General features: G+C 38.5%; 3 protein-coding genes across 5 annotated transcripts; all 3 read right to left on the bottom strand.

Annotated features, from left to right (window-relative positions):
- Positions 1–140: 140 nt before the first annotated feature.
- Positions 141–1,447, bottom strand: LOC130635398 (integumentary mucin C.1-like). The gene is made up of 5 exons (XM_057444729.1): positions 1,346–1,447; positions 1,152–1,262; positions 941–1,075; positions 733–867; positions 141–663 (listed from the first exon to the last, which is right to left on the bottom strand). Exons 1-5 carry the CDS (start codon positions 1,404–1,406, stop codon positions 485–487), a joined length of 621 nt encoding a protein of 206 aa, XP_057300712.1. The 5' UTR covers positions 1,407–1,447; the 3' UTR covers positions 141–484.
- A 1,793-nt stretch (positions 1,448–3,240) lies between these two features.
- On the bottom strand, positions 3,241–4,576 carry LOC130635397 (integumentary mucin C.1-like). Of its 2 annotated transcripts, XR_008982157.1 has the most exons (6): positions 4,475–4,576; positions 4,281–4,391; positions 4,070–4,204; positions 3,862–3,996; positions 3,427–3,792; positions 3,250–3,353 (listed from the first exon to the last, which is right to left on the bottom strand). XR_008982157.1 is itself a non-coding variant. In XM_057444727.1 (5 exons), the coding sequence occupies exons 1-5, from the start codon at positions 4,533–4,535 to the stop codon at positions 3,614–3,616; spliced, it is 621 nt and encodes a 206-aa protein (XP_057300710.1). In that variant the 5' UTR covers positions 4,536–4,576; the 3' UTR covers positions 3,241–3,613. The 2 variants fall into 2 exon arrangements, 1 of the variants encoding a protein (XP_057300710.1); XM_057444727.1 differs by having other exon boundaries at positions 3,241–3,792.
- A 1,794-nt stretch (positions 4,577–6,370) lies between these two features.
- LOC130635396 (integumentary mucin C.1-like) lies at positions 6,371–7,706 on the bottom strand. Of its 2 annotated transcripts, XR_008982156.1 has the most exons (6): positions 7,605–7,706; positions 7,411–7,521; positions 7,200–7,334; positions 6,992–7,126; positions 6,557–6,922; positions 6,380–6,483 (listed from the first exon to the last, which is right to left on the bottom strand). XR_008982156.1 is itself a non-coding variant. In XM_057444726.1 (5 exons), exons 1-5 carry the CDS (start codon positions 7,663–7,665, stop codon positions 6,744–6,746), a joined length of 621 nt encoding a protein of 206 aa, XP_057300709.1. In that variant the 5' UTR covers positions 7,666–7,706; the 3' UTR covers positions 6,371–6,743. The 2 variants fall into 2 exon arrangements, 1 of the variants encoding a protein (XP_057300709.1); XM_057444726.1 differs by having other exon boundaries at positions 6,371–6,922.
- Between the last annotated feature and the right edge of the window lie 5,227 nt (positions 7,707–12,933).

The raw sequence follows: 12,933 nt of genomic DNA, 5'->3' as shown, positions 1-12,933 counted from the left end.
CTCCTTTCAGCAAATACGGACACTCAAGGCACCCTATGCAATAATTCAAATGTGGTTGGCTGCAGCGACATGACAAAAAGAAAATTGGCAGTCAAATCATTCATCTCCTACTGGATCTTATTGGGAAGGAAAAGTTCATATATTAGAGGTATTTATTTGACAACATATTTTTACAACAATGAGTACACTAAAGTTCGCATATAATCTTCCCAAGGTCCTCGTATCTAAACGAAAGGAAGTACATATTAAGCTCGTGGCCCGAAATGACTTGCTTACAAAAGTGTTCGCGACTTTTACCTCATCGGTAATAACACCATGGCCCACGACCGGGCAATGAATTATAGCAGCAACCTCTTTTCATGCATTCGAATTCTGTTATACCAGGATAGCCGCAGTCGTCACGTTCTGTTGCTTTGCGCAGACATTTTTCTAACGAAAATTCAACACAAACCAGCAGTAAAAACTTTAAGGATCGCGCATTATGTTATTTTGCGACGAATGTGGAGAGCGTACTTCTATGCTTACCTAGTCGGTGGTAGCACCACGGTCCACTTTGGTTTAGCAATTCACTATAACAACAGCCTTTCTTCTCGCATGCCCGCTTCGTTATGCCTGGATAACCACAATCATGACGTCTTGTTGCTGCTATTTTCCGGCATTTTTCTAAAATTACGGATGGAAGAGTACACAATGCTTTCAAAATACCTAATCAGTAAGAGCGGAACAACTTACCTTGCCTGTAATAACACCACGGTCCCTTTTCCTTGATCGCGTTGTAACAGCATCCTTTTTTGACGCAATCTGATTTGCTTATCCCAGGGTAACCACAATCTTCACGTTTGTTTGCTTCAATCATGGGACAGTTTGCTAGAGTATTTTGAGAAATAATTAGTGGCCCAAATTGTCAGTGTTAATGCCGAAAACATAGTCGAAAATTTACCTTTTCGATGATAACACCACGGGCCAGCCACCTTTAATTCGCCATAACAACATCCCTTTCTCAAGCAATCCAACGGACTAATTCCATGGTAGCCACAATCAACGCGCATTGACGCCTTTATGTTTCGACATTTTGCTATTACGAAACAAATTAGGTAGATTCACAACTAAAATGCAATGACAACCCCCTCAAGTGTAAGAAGCCGTATTACCTCCACATGTGTTGCAAAGCCTTGGGCAATGACTGGAAACGATTTTCTTTGAACAACTAGTTGATCTAACCACAGAGCACAAGATATTTCTGTTGCTGCAAACTCTTGTAGCTGAAAAATTAAGAACAAATGCATTTTTTTTATTATTGCGACGAAACATTGACGGCAATTGCAATGAAGAAGCATTAAAATACCTGTGGCAGCGGCAAAAGCCAAAACAACAAAACAAATCACGTAAATCTGATATTTCCTCATGATTCCGGCTCTTATTTCGTCGGTGCGCGAATCGTATTAGTCCAATTCATGTTAAAGCCTTCTTTATACGCTCTTTTCTCTCTAATTACTGTAATTAATGAGTGCTTATAATCAAGATGGCCGTTTACAAATTACAACGTAAATTCGCCTCCGGGGAAGATATTGTGCATGTAGCATTCACCGTTTAAACTCTTGTGGGTTTCGCTTTGAAATATGTTGACACGGTCTATGAAGATCATTGTTGATTGTTGAATAAACGGAAGGTTTTTATCGGAGTGGTGTAGGACTAGGGTGCACACGAATCACACACGAGTTATTCTTGTCTTCGGTGACCAAACCAACAATTCCCAATCATACATGCGTGTTATACTTTCAAGAGATCGTTCTTTCGCGGTGAAGGTGATATTCCCTTCAATTTCAATGAATATGAAACAAAAGAGCTAAATTCCATCAGAAGGATGCGTTGCCAATCCTAGATCATTGGATTGTTCATTATACGACGTTCTGACAATGTCTTGTTGTTTTAGATAACTCACATGTAGAAACTATTTTTGTTGCGTACTACATCACATCTAGAAGGTGTCCATTCACACAAGACACGGTCGATTTTGCGGATTTAAGTACCAATACGCGCTGCATCGTGCGCCTTTTTTGTCAGGGATGAAGAGATAAAAAAAAAGAATTTTCTAATATGCTTCAAAATTTACGTCAACGTAACCCTGTTTTGACAACTAGGGATACGTTTCCCTGTTTAACATGCTATTAACATTTCTTATTAAGAACAATGCTGGAGATGAGTAGTCGAAATGAAATACGTGCGTTTAACGTCACTGCTTCAATTGGACGTTAAGTATTTTTATCCCATGACTTTTCATTAATGCCCCTGCGCTGTCATTTATATACCCTCGATAACGGCTTGGTTATAAACGGCACTAGCGGGCCTTATACAGTATTATTTACTGATAGCTATTTTAAATCAGTATATACGGGAAATCCACAGCACTGATTGGGTAAAAGCCTCAACGACGAGCTTCATACAGCCCGGTGCAATTTTTGACCTTGTAACATACATATTAATAACTATAAATGCATACAAATAACATTGGAAAAAATAGCCAAACACATCCACACTGAAAAATGAAGTTGCAGTAAATCCTAAATCACGATTCACTCCGTCAGAATCAGAAAAACATGTTCCACGTTCGGTGTCGCAGATAAAAGAAAATGCTTTTAAAAACATTAACAGCACAATGAAAAACAAGCAAAACAACGTCGAATTTATGTGATAAACATGTATTTGAAAAATTGAAACAATAAAACTCAAATGGAAAGTTCTCTATTTTTTTTACAACCTTGTCATCTTACGAGAAATATTACTCTCGGTCAGCGTAGCGACCTCGCATGTTCGGTCTATGCTTTTGACCTCGCATAAACTTTCTCGGTACAGATAGACAAGTTATTTTATGTTGTATTAATAACGCCCGCAAAAGTAGCCTTTTTGTATTTAGATTTATGCTTTCCGTATCCGCCCTGACATTTTTGACTATCAAAATTGTGGCTCCGAATGAGACAGAATTGCCAAGTTGACAAAGTAGCAAAAAACGGCAATAGTCGGTTAATAACGCCTTGGATAGAAATGCTCACGCTACGCTTGCACGGTTGCATTGCGATTCTGGGTATGGCGGCGCCAGAAGATTTCAGGCTTTACTAAATAACGCTTACTACTCCTTTCAGCAAATACGACACTCAAGGCACCCTATGCAATAATTCAAATGTGGTTGGCTGCAGCGACATGACAAAAAGAAAATTGGCAGTCAAATCATTCATCTCCTACTGGATCTTATTGGGAAGGAAAAGTTCATATATTAGAGGTATTTATTTGACAACATATTTTTACAACAATGAGTACACTAAAGTTCGCATATAATCTTCCGAAGGTCCTCGTATCTAAACGAAAGGAAGTACATATTAAGCTCGTGGCCCAAAATGACTTGCTTACAAAAGTGTTCGCGACTTTTACCTCATCGGTAATAACACCATGGCCCACGACCGGGCAATGAATTATAGCAGCAACCTCTTTTCATGCATTCGAATTCTGTTATACCAGGATAGCCGCAGTCGTCACGTTCTGTTGCTTTGCGCAGACATTTTTCTAACGAAAATTCAACACAAACCAGCAGTAAAAACTTTAAGGATCGCGCATTATGTTATTTTGCGACGAATGTGGAGAGCGTACTTCTATGCTTACCTAGTCGGTGGTAGCACCACGGTCCACTTTGGTTTAGCAATTCACTATAACAACAGCCTTTCTTCTCGCATGCCCGCTTCGTTATGCCTGGATAACCACAATCATGACGTCTTGTTGCTGCTATTTTCCGGCATTTTTCTAAAATTACGGATGGAAGAGTACACAATGCTTTCAAAATACCTAATCAGTAAGAGCGGAACAACTTACCTTGCCTGTAATAACACCACGGTCCCTTTTCCTTGATCGCGTTGTAACAGCATCCTTTTTTGACGCAATCTGATTTGCTTATCCCAGGGTAACCACAATCTTCACGTTTGTTTGCTTCAATCATGGGACAGTTTGCTAGAGTATTTTGAGAAATAATTAGTGGCCCAAATTGTCAGTGTTAATGCCGAAAACATAGTCGAAAATTTACCTTTTCGATGATAACACCACGGGCCAGCCACCTTTAATTCGCCATAACAACATCCCTTTCTCAAGCAATCCAACGGACTAATTCCATGGTAGCCACAATCAACGCGCATTGACGCCTTTATGTTTCGACATTTTGCTATTACGAAACAAATTAGGTAGATTCACAACTAAAATGCAATGACAACCCCCTCAAGTGTAAGAAGCCGTATTACCTCCACATGTGTTGCAAAGCCTTGGGCAATGACTGGAAACGATTTTCTTTGAACAACTAGTTGATCTAACCACAGAGCACAAGATATTTCTGTTGCTGCAAACTCTTGTAGCTGAAAAATTAAGAACAAATGCATTTTTTTTATTATTGCGACGAAACATTGACGGCAATTGCAATGAAGAAGCATTAAAATACCTGTGGCAGCGGCAAAAGCCAAAACAACAAAACAAATCACGTAAATCTGATATTTCCTCATGATTCCGGCTCTTATTTCGTCGGTGCGCGAATCGTATTAGTCCAATTCATGTTAAAGCCTTCTTTATACGCTCTTTTCTCTCTAATTACTGTAATTAATGAGTGCTTATAATCAAGATGGCCGTTTACAAATTACAACGTAAATTCGCCTCCGGGGAAGATATTGTGCATGTAGCATTCACCGTTTAAACTCTTGTGGGTTTCGCTTTGAAATATGTTGACACGGTCTATGAAGATCATTGTTGATTGTTGAATAAACGGAAGGTTTTTATCGGAGTGGTGTAGGACTAGGGTGCACACGAATCACACACGAGTTATTCTTGTCTTCGGTGACCAAACCAACAATTCCCAATCATACATGCGTGTTATACTTTCAAGAGATCGTTCTTTCGCGGTGAAGGTGATATTCCCTTCAATTTCAATGAATATGAAACAAAAGAGCTAAATTCCATCAGAAGGATGCGTTGCCAATCCTAGATCATTGGATTGTTCATTATACGACGTTCTGACAATGTCTTGTTGTTTTAGATAACTCACATGTAGAAACTATTTTTGTTGCGTACTACATCACATCTAGAAGGTGTCCATTCACACAAGACACGGTCGATTTTGCGGATTTAAGTACCAATACGCGCTGCATCGTGCGCCTTTTTTGTCAGGGATGAAGAGATAAAAAAAAAGAATTTTCTAATATGCTTCAAAATTTACGTCAACGTAACCCTGTTTTGACAACTAGGGATACGTTTCCCTGTTTAACATGCTATTAACATTTCTTATTAAGAACAATGCTGGAGATGAGTAGTCGAAATGAAATACGTGCGTTTAACGTCACTGCTTCAATTGGACGTTAAGTATTTTTATCCCATGACTTTTCATTAATGCCCCTGCGCTGTCATTTATATACCCTCGATAACGGCTTGGTTATAAACGGCACTAGCGGGCCTTATACAGTATTATTTACTGATAGCTATTTTAAATCAGTATATACGGGAAATCCACAGCACTGATTGGGTAAAAGCCTCAACGACGAGCTTCATACAGCCCGGTGCAATTTTTGACCTTGTAACATACATATTAATAACTATAAATGCATACAAATAACATTGGAAAAAATAGCCAAACACATCCACACTGAAAAATGAAGTTGCAGTAAATCCTAAATCACGATTCACTCCGTCAGAATCAGAAAAACATGTTCCACGTTCGGTGTCGCAGATAAAAGAAAATGCTTTTAAAAACATTAACAGCACAATGAAAAACAAGCAAAACAACGTCGAATTTATGTGATAAACATGTATTTGAAAAATTGAAACAATAAAACTCAAATGGAAAGTTCTCTATTTTTTTTACAACCTTGTCATCTTACGAGAAATATTACTCTCGGTCAGCGTAGCGACCTCGCATGTTCGGTCTATGCTTTTGACCTCGCATAAACTTTCTCGGTACAGATAGACAAGTTATTTTATGTTGTATTAATAACGCCCGCAAAAGTAGCCTTTTTGTATTTAGATTTATGCTTTCCGTATCCGCCCTGACATTTTTGACTATCAAAATTGTGGCTCCGAATGAGACAGAATTGCCAAGTTGACAAAGTAGCAAAAAACGGCAATAGTCGGTTAATAACGCCTTGGATAGAAATGCTCACGCTACGCTTGCACGGTTGCATTGCGATTCTGGGTATGGCGGCGCCAGAAGATTTCAGGCTTTACTAAATAACGCTTACTACTCCTTTCAGCAAATACGGACACTCAAGGCACCCTATGCAATAATTCAAATGTGGTTGGCTGCAGCGACATGACAAAAAGAAAATTGGCAGTCAAATCATTCATCTCCTACTGGATCTTATTGGGAAGGAAAAGTTCATATATTAGAGGTATTTATTTGACAACATATTTTTACAACAATGAGTACACTAAAGTTCGCATATAATCTTCCGAAGGTCCTCGTATCTAAACGAAAGGAAGTACATATTAAGCTCGTGGCCCAAAATGACTTGCTTACAAAAGTGTTCGCGACTTTTACCTCATCGGTAATAACACCATGGCCCACGACCGGGCAATGAATTATAGCAGCAACCTCTTTTCATGCATTCGAATTCTGTTATACCAGGATAGCCGCAGTCGTCACGTTCTGTTGCTTTGCGCAGACATTTTTCTAACGAAAATTCAACACAAACCAGCAGTAAAAACTTTAAGGATCGCGCATTATGTTATTTTGCGACGAATGTGGAGAGCGTACTTCTATGCTTACCTAGTCGGTGGTAGCACCACGGTCCACTTTGGTTTAGCAATTCACTATAACAACAGCCTTTCTTCTCGCATGCCCGCTTCGTTATGCCTGGATAACCACAATCATGACGTCTTGTTGCTGCTATTTTCCGGCATTTTTCTAAAATTACGGATGGAAGAGTACACAATGCTTTCAAAATACCTAATCAGTAAGAGCGGAACAACTTACCTTGCCTGTAATAACACCACGGTCCCTTTTCCTTGATCGCGTTGTAACAGCATCCTTTTTTGACGCAATCTGATTTGCTTATCCCAGGGTAACCACAATCTTCACGTTTGTTTGCTTCAATCATGGGACAGTTTGCTAGAGTATTTTGAGAAATAATTAGTGGCCCAAATTGTCAGTGTTAATGCCGAAAACATAGTCGAAAATTTACCTTTTCGATGATAACACCACGGGCCAGCCACCTTTAATTCGCCATAACAACATCCCTTTCTCAAGCAATCCAACGGACTAATTCCATGGTAGCCACAATCAACGCGCATTGACGCCTTTATGTTTCGACATTTTGCTATTACGAAACAAATTAGGTAGATTCACAACTAAAATGCAATGACAACCCCCTCAAGTGTAAGAAGCCGTATTACCTCCACATGTGTTGCAAAGCCTTGGGCAATGACTGGAAACGATTTTCTTTGAACAACTAGTTGATCTAACCACAGAGCACAAGATATTTCTGTTGCTGCAAACTCTTGTAGCTGAAAAATTAAGAACAAATGCATTTTTTTTATTATTGCGACGAAACATTGACGGCAATTGCAATGAAGAAGCATTAAAATACCTGTGGCAGCGGCAAAAGCCAAAACAACAAAACAAATCACGTAAATCTGATATTTCCTCATGATTCCGGCTCTTATTTCGTCGGTGCGCGAATCGTATTAGTCCAATTCATGTTAAAGCCTTCTTTATACGCTCTTTTCTCTCTAATTACTGTAATTAATGAGTGCTTATAATCAAGATGGCCGTTTACAAATTACAACGTAAATTCGCCTCCGGGGAAGATATTGTGCATGTAGCATTCACCGTTTAAACTCTTGTGGGTTTCGCTTTGAAATATGTTGACACGGTCTATGAAGATCATTGTTGATTGTTGAATAAACGGAAGGTTTTTATCGGAGTGGTGTAGGACTAGGGTGCACACGAATCACACACGAGTTATTCTTGTCTTCGGTGACCAAACCAACAATTCCCAATCATACATGCGTGTTATACTTTCAAGAGATCGTTCTTTCGCGGTGAAGGTGATATTCCCTTCAATTTCAATGAATATGAAACAAAAGAGCTAAATTCCATCAGAAGGATGCGTTGCCAATCCTAGATCATTGGATTGTTCATTATACGACGTTCTGACAATGTCTTGTTGTTTTAGATAACTCACATGTAGAAACTATTTTTGTTGCGTACTACATCACATCTAGAAGGTGTCCATTCACACAAGACACGGTCGATTTTGCGGATTTAAGTACCAATACGCGCTGCATCGTGCGCCTTTTTTGTCAGGGATGAAGAGATAAAAAAAAAGAATTTTCTAATATGCTTCAAAATTTACGTCAACGTAACCCTGTTTTGACAACTAGGGATACGTTTCCCTGTTTAACATGCTATTAACATTTCTTATTAAGAACAATGCTGGAGATGAGTAGTCGAAATGAAATACGTGCGTTTAACGTCACTGCTTCAATTGGACGTTAAGTATTTTTATCCCATGACTTTTCATTAATGCCCCTGCGCTGTCATTTATATACCCTCGATAACGGCTTGGTTATAAACGGCACTAGCGGGCCTTATACAGTATTATTTACTGATAGCTATTTTAAATCAGTATATACGGGAAATCCACAGCACTGATTGGGTAAAAGCCTCAACGACGAGCTTCATACAGCCCGGTGCAATTTTTGACCTTGTAACATACATATTAATAACTATAAATGCATACAAATAACATTGGAAAAAATAGCCAAACACATCCACACTGAAAAATGAAGTTGCAGTAAATCCTAAATCACGATTCACTCCGTCAGAATCAGAAAAACATGTTCCACGTTCGGTGTCGCAGATAAAAGAAAATGCTTTTAAAAACATTAACAGCACAATGAAAAACAAGCAAAACAACGTCGAATTTATGTGATAAACATGTATTTGAAAAATTGAAACAATAAAACTCAAATGGAAAGTTCTCTATTTTTTTTACAACCTTGTCATCTTACGAGAAATATTACTCTCGGTCAGCGTAGCGACCTCGCATGTTCGGTCTATGCTTTTGACCTCGCATAAACTTTCTCGGTACAGATAGACAAGTTATTTTATGTTGTATTAATAACGCCCGCAAAAGTAGCCTTTTTGTATTTAGATTTATGCTTTCCGTATCCGCCCTGACATTTTTGACTATCAAAATTGTGGCTCCGAATGAGACAGAATTGCCAAGTTGACAAAGTAGCAAAAAACGGCAATAGTCGGTTAATAACGCCTTGGATAGAAATGCTCACGCTACGCTTGCACGGTTGCATTGCGATTCTGGGTATGGCGGCGCCAGAAGATTTCAGGCTTTACTAAATAACGCTTACTACTCCTTTCAGCAAATACGGACACTCAAGGCACCCTATGCAATAATTCAAATGTGGTTGGCTGCAGCGACATGACAAAAAGAAAATTGGCAGTCAAATCATTCATCTCCTACTGGATCTTATTGGGAAGGAAAAGTTCATATATTAGAGGTATTTATTTGACAACATATTTTTACAACAATGAGTACACTAAAGTTCGCATATAATCTTCCGAAGGTCCTCGTATCTAAACGAAAGGAAGTACATATTAAGCTCGTGGCCCAAAATGACTTGCTTACAAAAGTGTTCGCGACTTTTACCTCATCGGTAATAACACCATGGCCCACGACCGGGCAATGAATTATAGCAGCAACCTAAGTTCCTAAGTCCTAAGTCCTTTATAAATATTTGGAATGAGTAGTGATATGTGGCCTGTGTAATATAACAATAGCGTTCGTTATTGCTTGTGGAGAACATTATTAAACATTTACCATTGATTGTTCGCCATACCTTGATTACTTACATAGCACCTGCACGCATTGAACATCGATTCAATGCTCGCAAATGTGATGATAAATTTCGTAGAATAAATTCTTTTTGTGAGAATATTTGGCGAATCAGTTTTAACTTTCTATTATATATTTATTATATTATATTTATATTTATATATTATATTATATTTATATTTATAGCTTTCTATTGCAGATGGCGGCCAGAGCGGACGCAAGTTGGCTCTTGACAAAGATTCTTGTTGTTTTAATTATTGGTATACTTGTAAAGAAGCCACTGTTCACAAATAGTGAAGTTTCAACAAATCTAACACGAGTGGATGCTGCAATTTCTTTTGGTTGTTTATGGCAGTATCAAAAGAGCAGGAATTTAGCTTACGTAAAACGCAGTTTGTTTTTACCGCTACTTTTATTGATAGCAGGAGATATTGAAGCGTGCCCAAGCCGATTAACAGATTTTACTTTCAGAAAAGGAGTAAAGTTATTTCACCAAAACTGTAGAGGTTTGACAAATTGTTTACCAAATCTTAAGGCTTGATTTTCGGGAGAGAAAAACTCAATTTTATCTCTCTCAGAGACACATAAAGCGATAACTTGTTTTGTATTCCGGGGTTCCAGTTTGTAGAAAAGAGACGAAAAACTGGCCTAGGAGGAGGTGTTGCTATATACGTATCGGAGAATATAAACTGAAAACGACGAGAAGACCTTGAATGTGAATTTTTAGAAAACATTTGGATCGAAATATGCCCGGAAAAAGCGAAACATTATCTAATTTGCTGTATCTACCGACCCCCGGGCAATTCACTTCACTTACACAAGAAGTGGAAAGAATATTTTCAATATACGCTTGAGACCGTTAACGACCTATCGCTAGAAGTTATCATTATGGGCGACTTTAATGTTAACTATAAAAATAAAAATGATCATTCAGAATTTACGGAGCTAATGGCTGTCCAGGGATTTAAACAGTTGGTAACAGCGGCTACGGGAACAACAAGAGAATCAAGCACCCTTATAGATTTGATTTATACAAACAATCACTCGCTAATTCGTTCCACGAAAGTTAAACCCTTGAGTATTGGCGATCACGATTGCGTCGCTTGCGTTCGAAGACACACTGGTCAAAAACTTCCACCAAAAGTAATTACTTGTCGTAATTATACCAACTACAACCATGATGATTTTTTAAAAGAATTAAATAAACAAAATTGGAAGCATTTGTACACATTGACTGATGTAATTAGTGCGTGGAGTTATTTTAAAAATATTTTGTTAACCGTAATCGATAAACACGCGCCGCTCATACAAAAGAGAGTGAAGGGAGGCAAGTGCCCGTGGTTAGGTACGGAGGTTAGGAGACTTATGTCTCGCAGAGATACTGTCTAGAGGAAGGCACGAAAATCAGGCAACAGTGCTGATAGGAGTCTTTATAAAAACCTAAAGAAAATTATTAAAAGCATTTTTCCAACAAAAGGGAAGTCGGAAAACAATGGAACATGTACATCGGCTGCAGAAAACTTAACAAAAGCTGGTAGTTTTTGTTCATATTTTTCCACATGTGCAAATAAACTTAAATCTCTTGCACTGCCAATGAAGGAATTTATATGGAGTAAGCCAAGTCAAGTGAATGAAAATACGAATACTGTTTTTGCATTCACTTACGTTTCAAATGTATTTGTTGAAAGTCAGCTGAAGAAGTTGCAGCGCAAGAAAGCTACAGGTTATGACCAAATACCATCAGGACTTTTGAAAGACGGAGCCACAGCGTTATGAAGTCCCTTATCGTTCATCATCAACTTGTCGCTAAAAACAGCCACCATACCAACTGAATGGAAGTTGGCGAAAGTCATCCCACTCCACAAGGGTGGGAAAATGGACGAAATGTCAAACTATCGACCGATCTCCATCCTACCGGTCAAATCTAAAATAATGGAGAGAGCTGTTTATGTTCAACTTGTGAACTATCTTGAAGAAAATGAAATTTTAACACCCAACCAATACGGATACAGCAAGAAACGATCTTCCGAATTAGCCAAACTCTATCTGACAGAGGAAATCAGGAAGGAGATGGACAAAGGAAATTTAACAGGTGCGCTTTACGTTGACCTGTCGAAGGCTTTCGATACTTTAAGCCACTCCATTCTCCTGTCAAAAAGTAAGAAGTTATGGAGTCAAAGGTTTGTCACTAAACTGGTTGCCCAACCCCATTGTTTGTGGTGTACCACAGGGGTCCATTCTTGGACCCTGTCTCTTTTTAATCTACTTCAATGATTTCGAAAATTGTTTGAAACATTTTAGAGTACTAAACTTTGCGGACGATACCGTGTTATACATTGGACGAAAAACAAGCCAGCAACTTGAGATCGCTTTCAACGCTGAATTGAAAAACGTAGACAGATACTTCATTGAAAACGAACTTGTATTAAATCTGAAGGATGGAAAAACCGAATCGATGATATTCGGCACTCGCAAAAATTTGAATAAAAACGGATCAACCTTGAACTTGGAAATCAACGGAAAGCTAATTAACGCAACCACCGAATATCGATATCTTGGGACTGTTCTCGACCAGACTTTGTCAATGAACCATCACTTTATAAGTCTTTACAAGAAAATGTCTACTAAGCTTCGTTTACTACTCTCATTGAAATCCAACTTAACGAACAATGCCATCACTAAAATATATGTCGGAATGCTGCTGCCAACACTTCTTTACTGCAGCACTACAAACCTGAATCTTACCAACGGCCAGCAAAATAAGCTTCAATCGCTTGATAGAAGAATTGCGAAGGTGACAGAGAAACGTCAAGTACCAATTATGAATAAAATAAAGAAACATGCTGTCATGCTCGTCAGAAAATGCTTGGAAAAAGCAGTGTGTAGCAATTTTGAAGATTTCTTCGAGAAAAGATCGCACAGTAGAAACACCCGAAACAACAATTACTTACTGACAATACCTAGAGTGAGACTTGAAGTAAATAGATCTGGTTTTAAATTTATGGGATCAAAGATTTATAATGACTTGCCAATCGAAATTCGGATACTTTACCAAGTTTCG

This window comes from Hydractinia symbiolongicarpus, chromosome 3 (genome assembly GCF_029227915.1).
Source record: "Hydractinia symbiolongicarpus strain clone_291-10 chromosome 3, HSymV2.1, whole genome shotgun sequence".
Classification (NCBI taxonomy): domain Eukaryota; kingdom Metazoa; phylum Cnidaria; class Hydrozoa; order Anthoathecata; family Hydractiniidae; genus Hydractinia; species Hydractinia symbiolongicarpus.
The sequence above is the reverse complement of the archived record's forward strand: the minus strand, read 5'-3'. Positions and strand labels throughout refer to the sequence as shown.

Bases quoted from the DNA above. Each gene is read 5' to 3' on its own strand.
- LOC130635398 (XM_057444729.1), bottom strand. From the start codon at position 1,406: ATGAGGAAATATCAGATTTACGTGATTTGTTTTGTTGTTTTGGCTTTT. The intron at 1,076-1,151 runs GTAATACGGCTT...GTTTCGTAATAG, and splicing joins GCTTTGCAACACATGTGGAG to CAAAATGTCGAAACATAAAG. The intron at 868-940 runs GTAAATTTTCGA...AAAATACTCTAG, and splicing joins GTGGTGTTATCATCGAAAAG to CAAACTGTCCCATGATTGAA.
- LOC130635397 (XM_057444727.1), bottom strand. From the start codon at position 4,535: ATGAGGAAATATCAGATTTACGTGATTTGTTTTGTTGTTTTGGCTTTT. The intron at 3,997-4,069 runs GTAAATTTTCGA...AAAATACTCTAG, and splicing joins GTGGTGTTATCATCGAAAAG to CAAACTGTCCCATGATTGAA. The intron at 3,793-3,861 runs GTAAGTTGTTCC...CCGTAATTTTAG, and splicing joins GTGGTGTTATTACAGGCAAG to AAAAATGCCGGAAAATAGCA.
- LOC130635396 (XM_057444726.1), bottom strand. From the start codon at position 7,665: ATGAGGAAATATCAGATTTACGTGATTTGTTTTGTTGTTTTGGCTTTT. The intron at 7,335-7,410 runs GTAATACGGCTT...GTTTCGTAATAG, and splicing joins GCTTTGCAACACATGTGGAG to CAAAATGTCGAAACATAAAG. The intron at 7,127-7,199 runs GTAAATTTTCGA...AAAATACTCTAG, and splicing joins GTGGTGTTATCATCGAAAAG to CAAACTGTCCCATGATTGAA.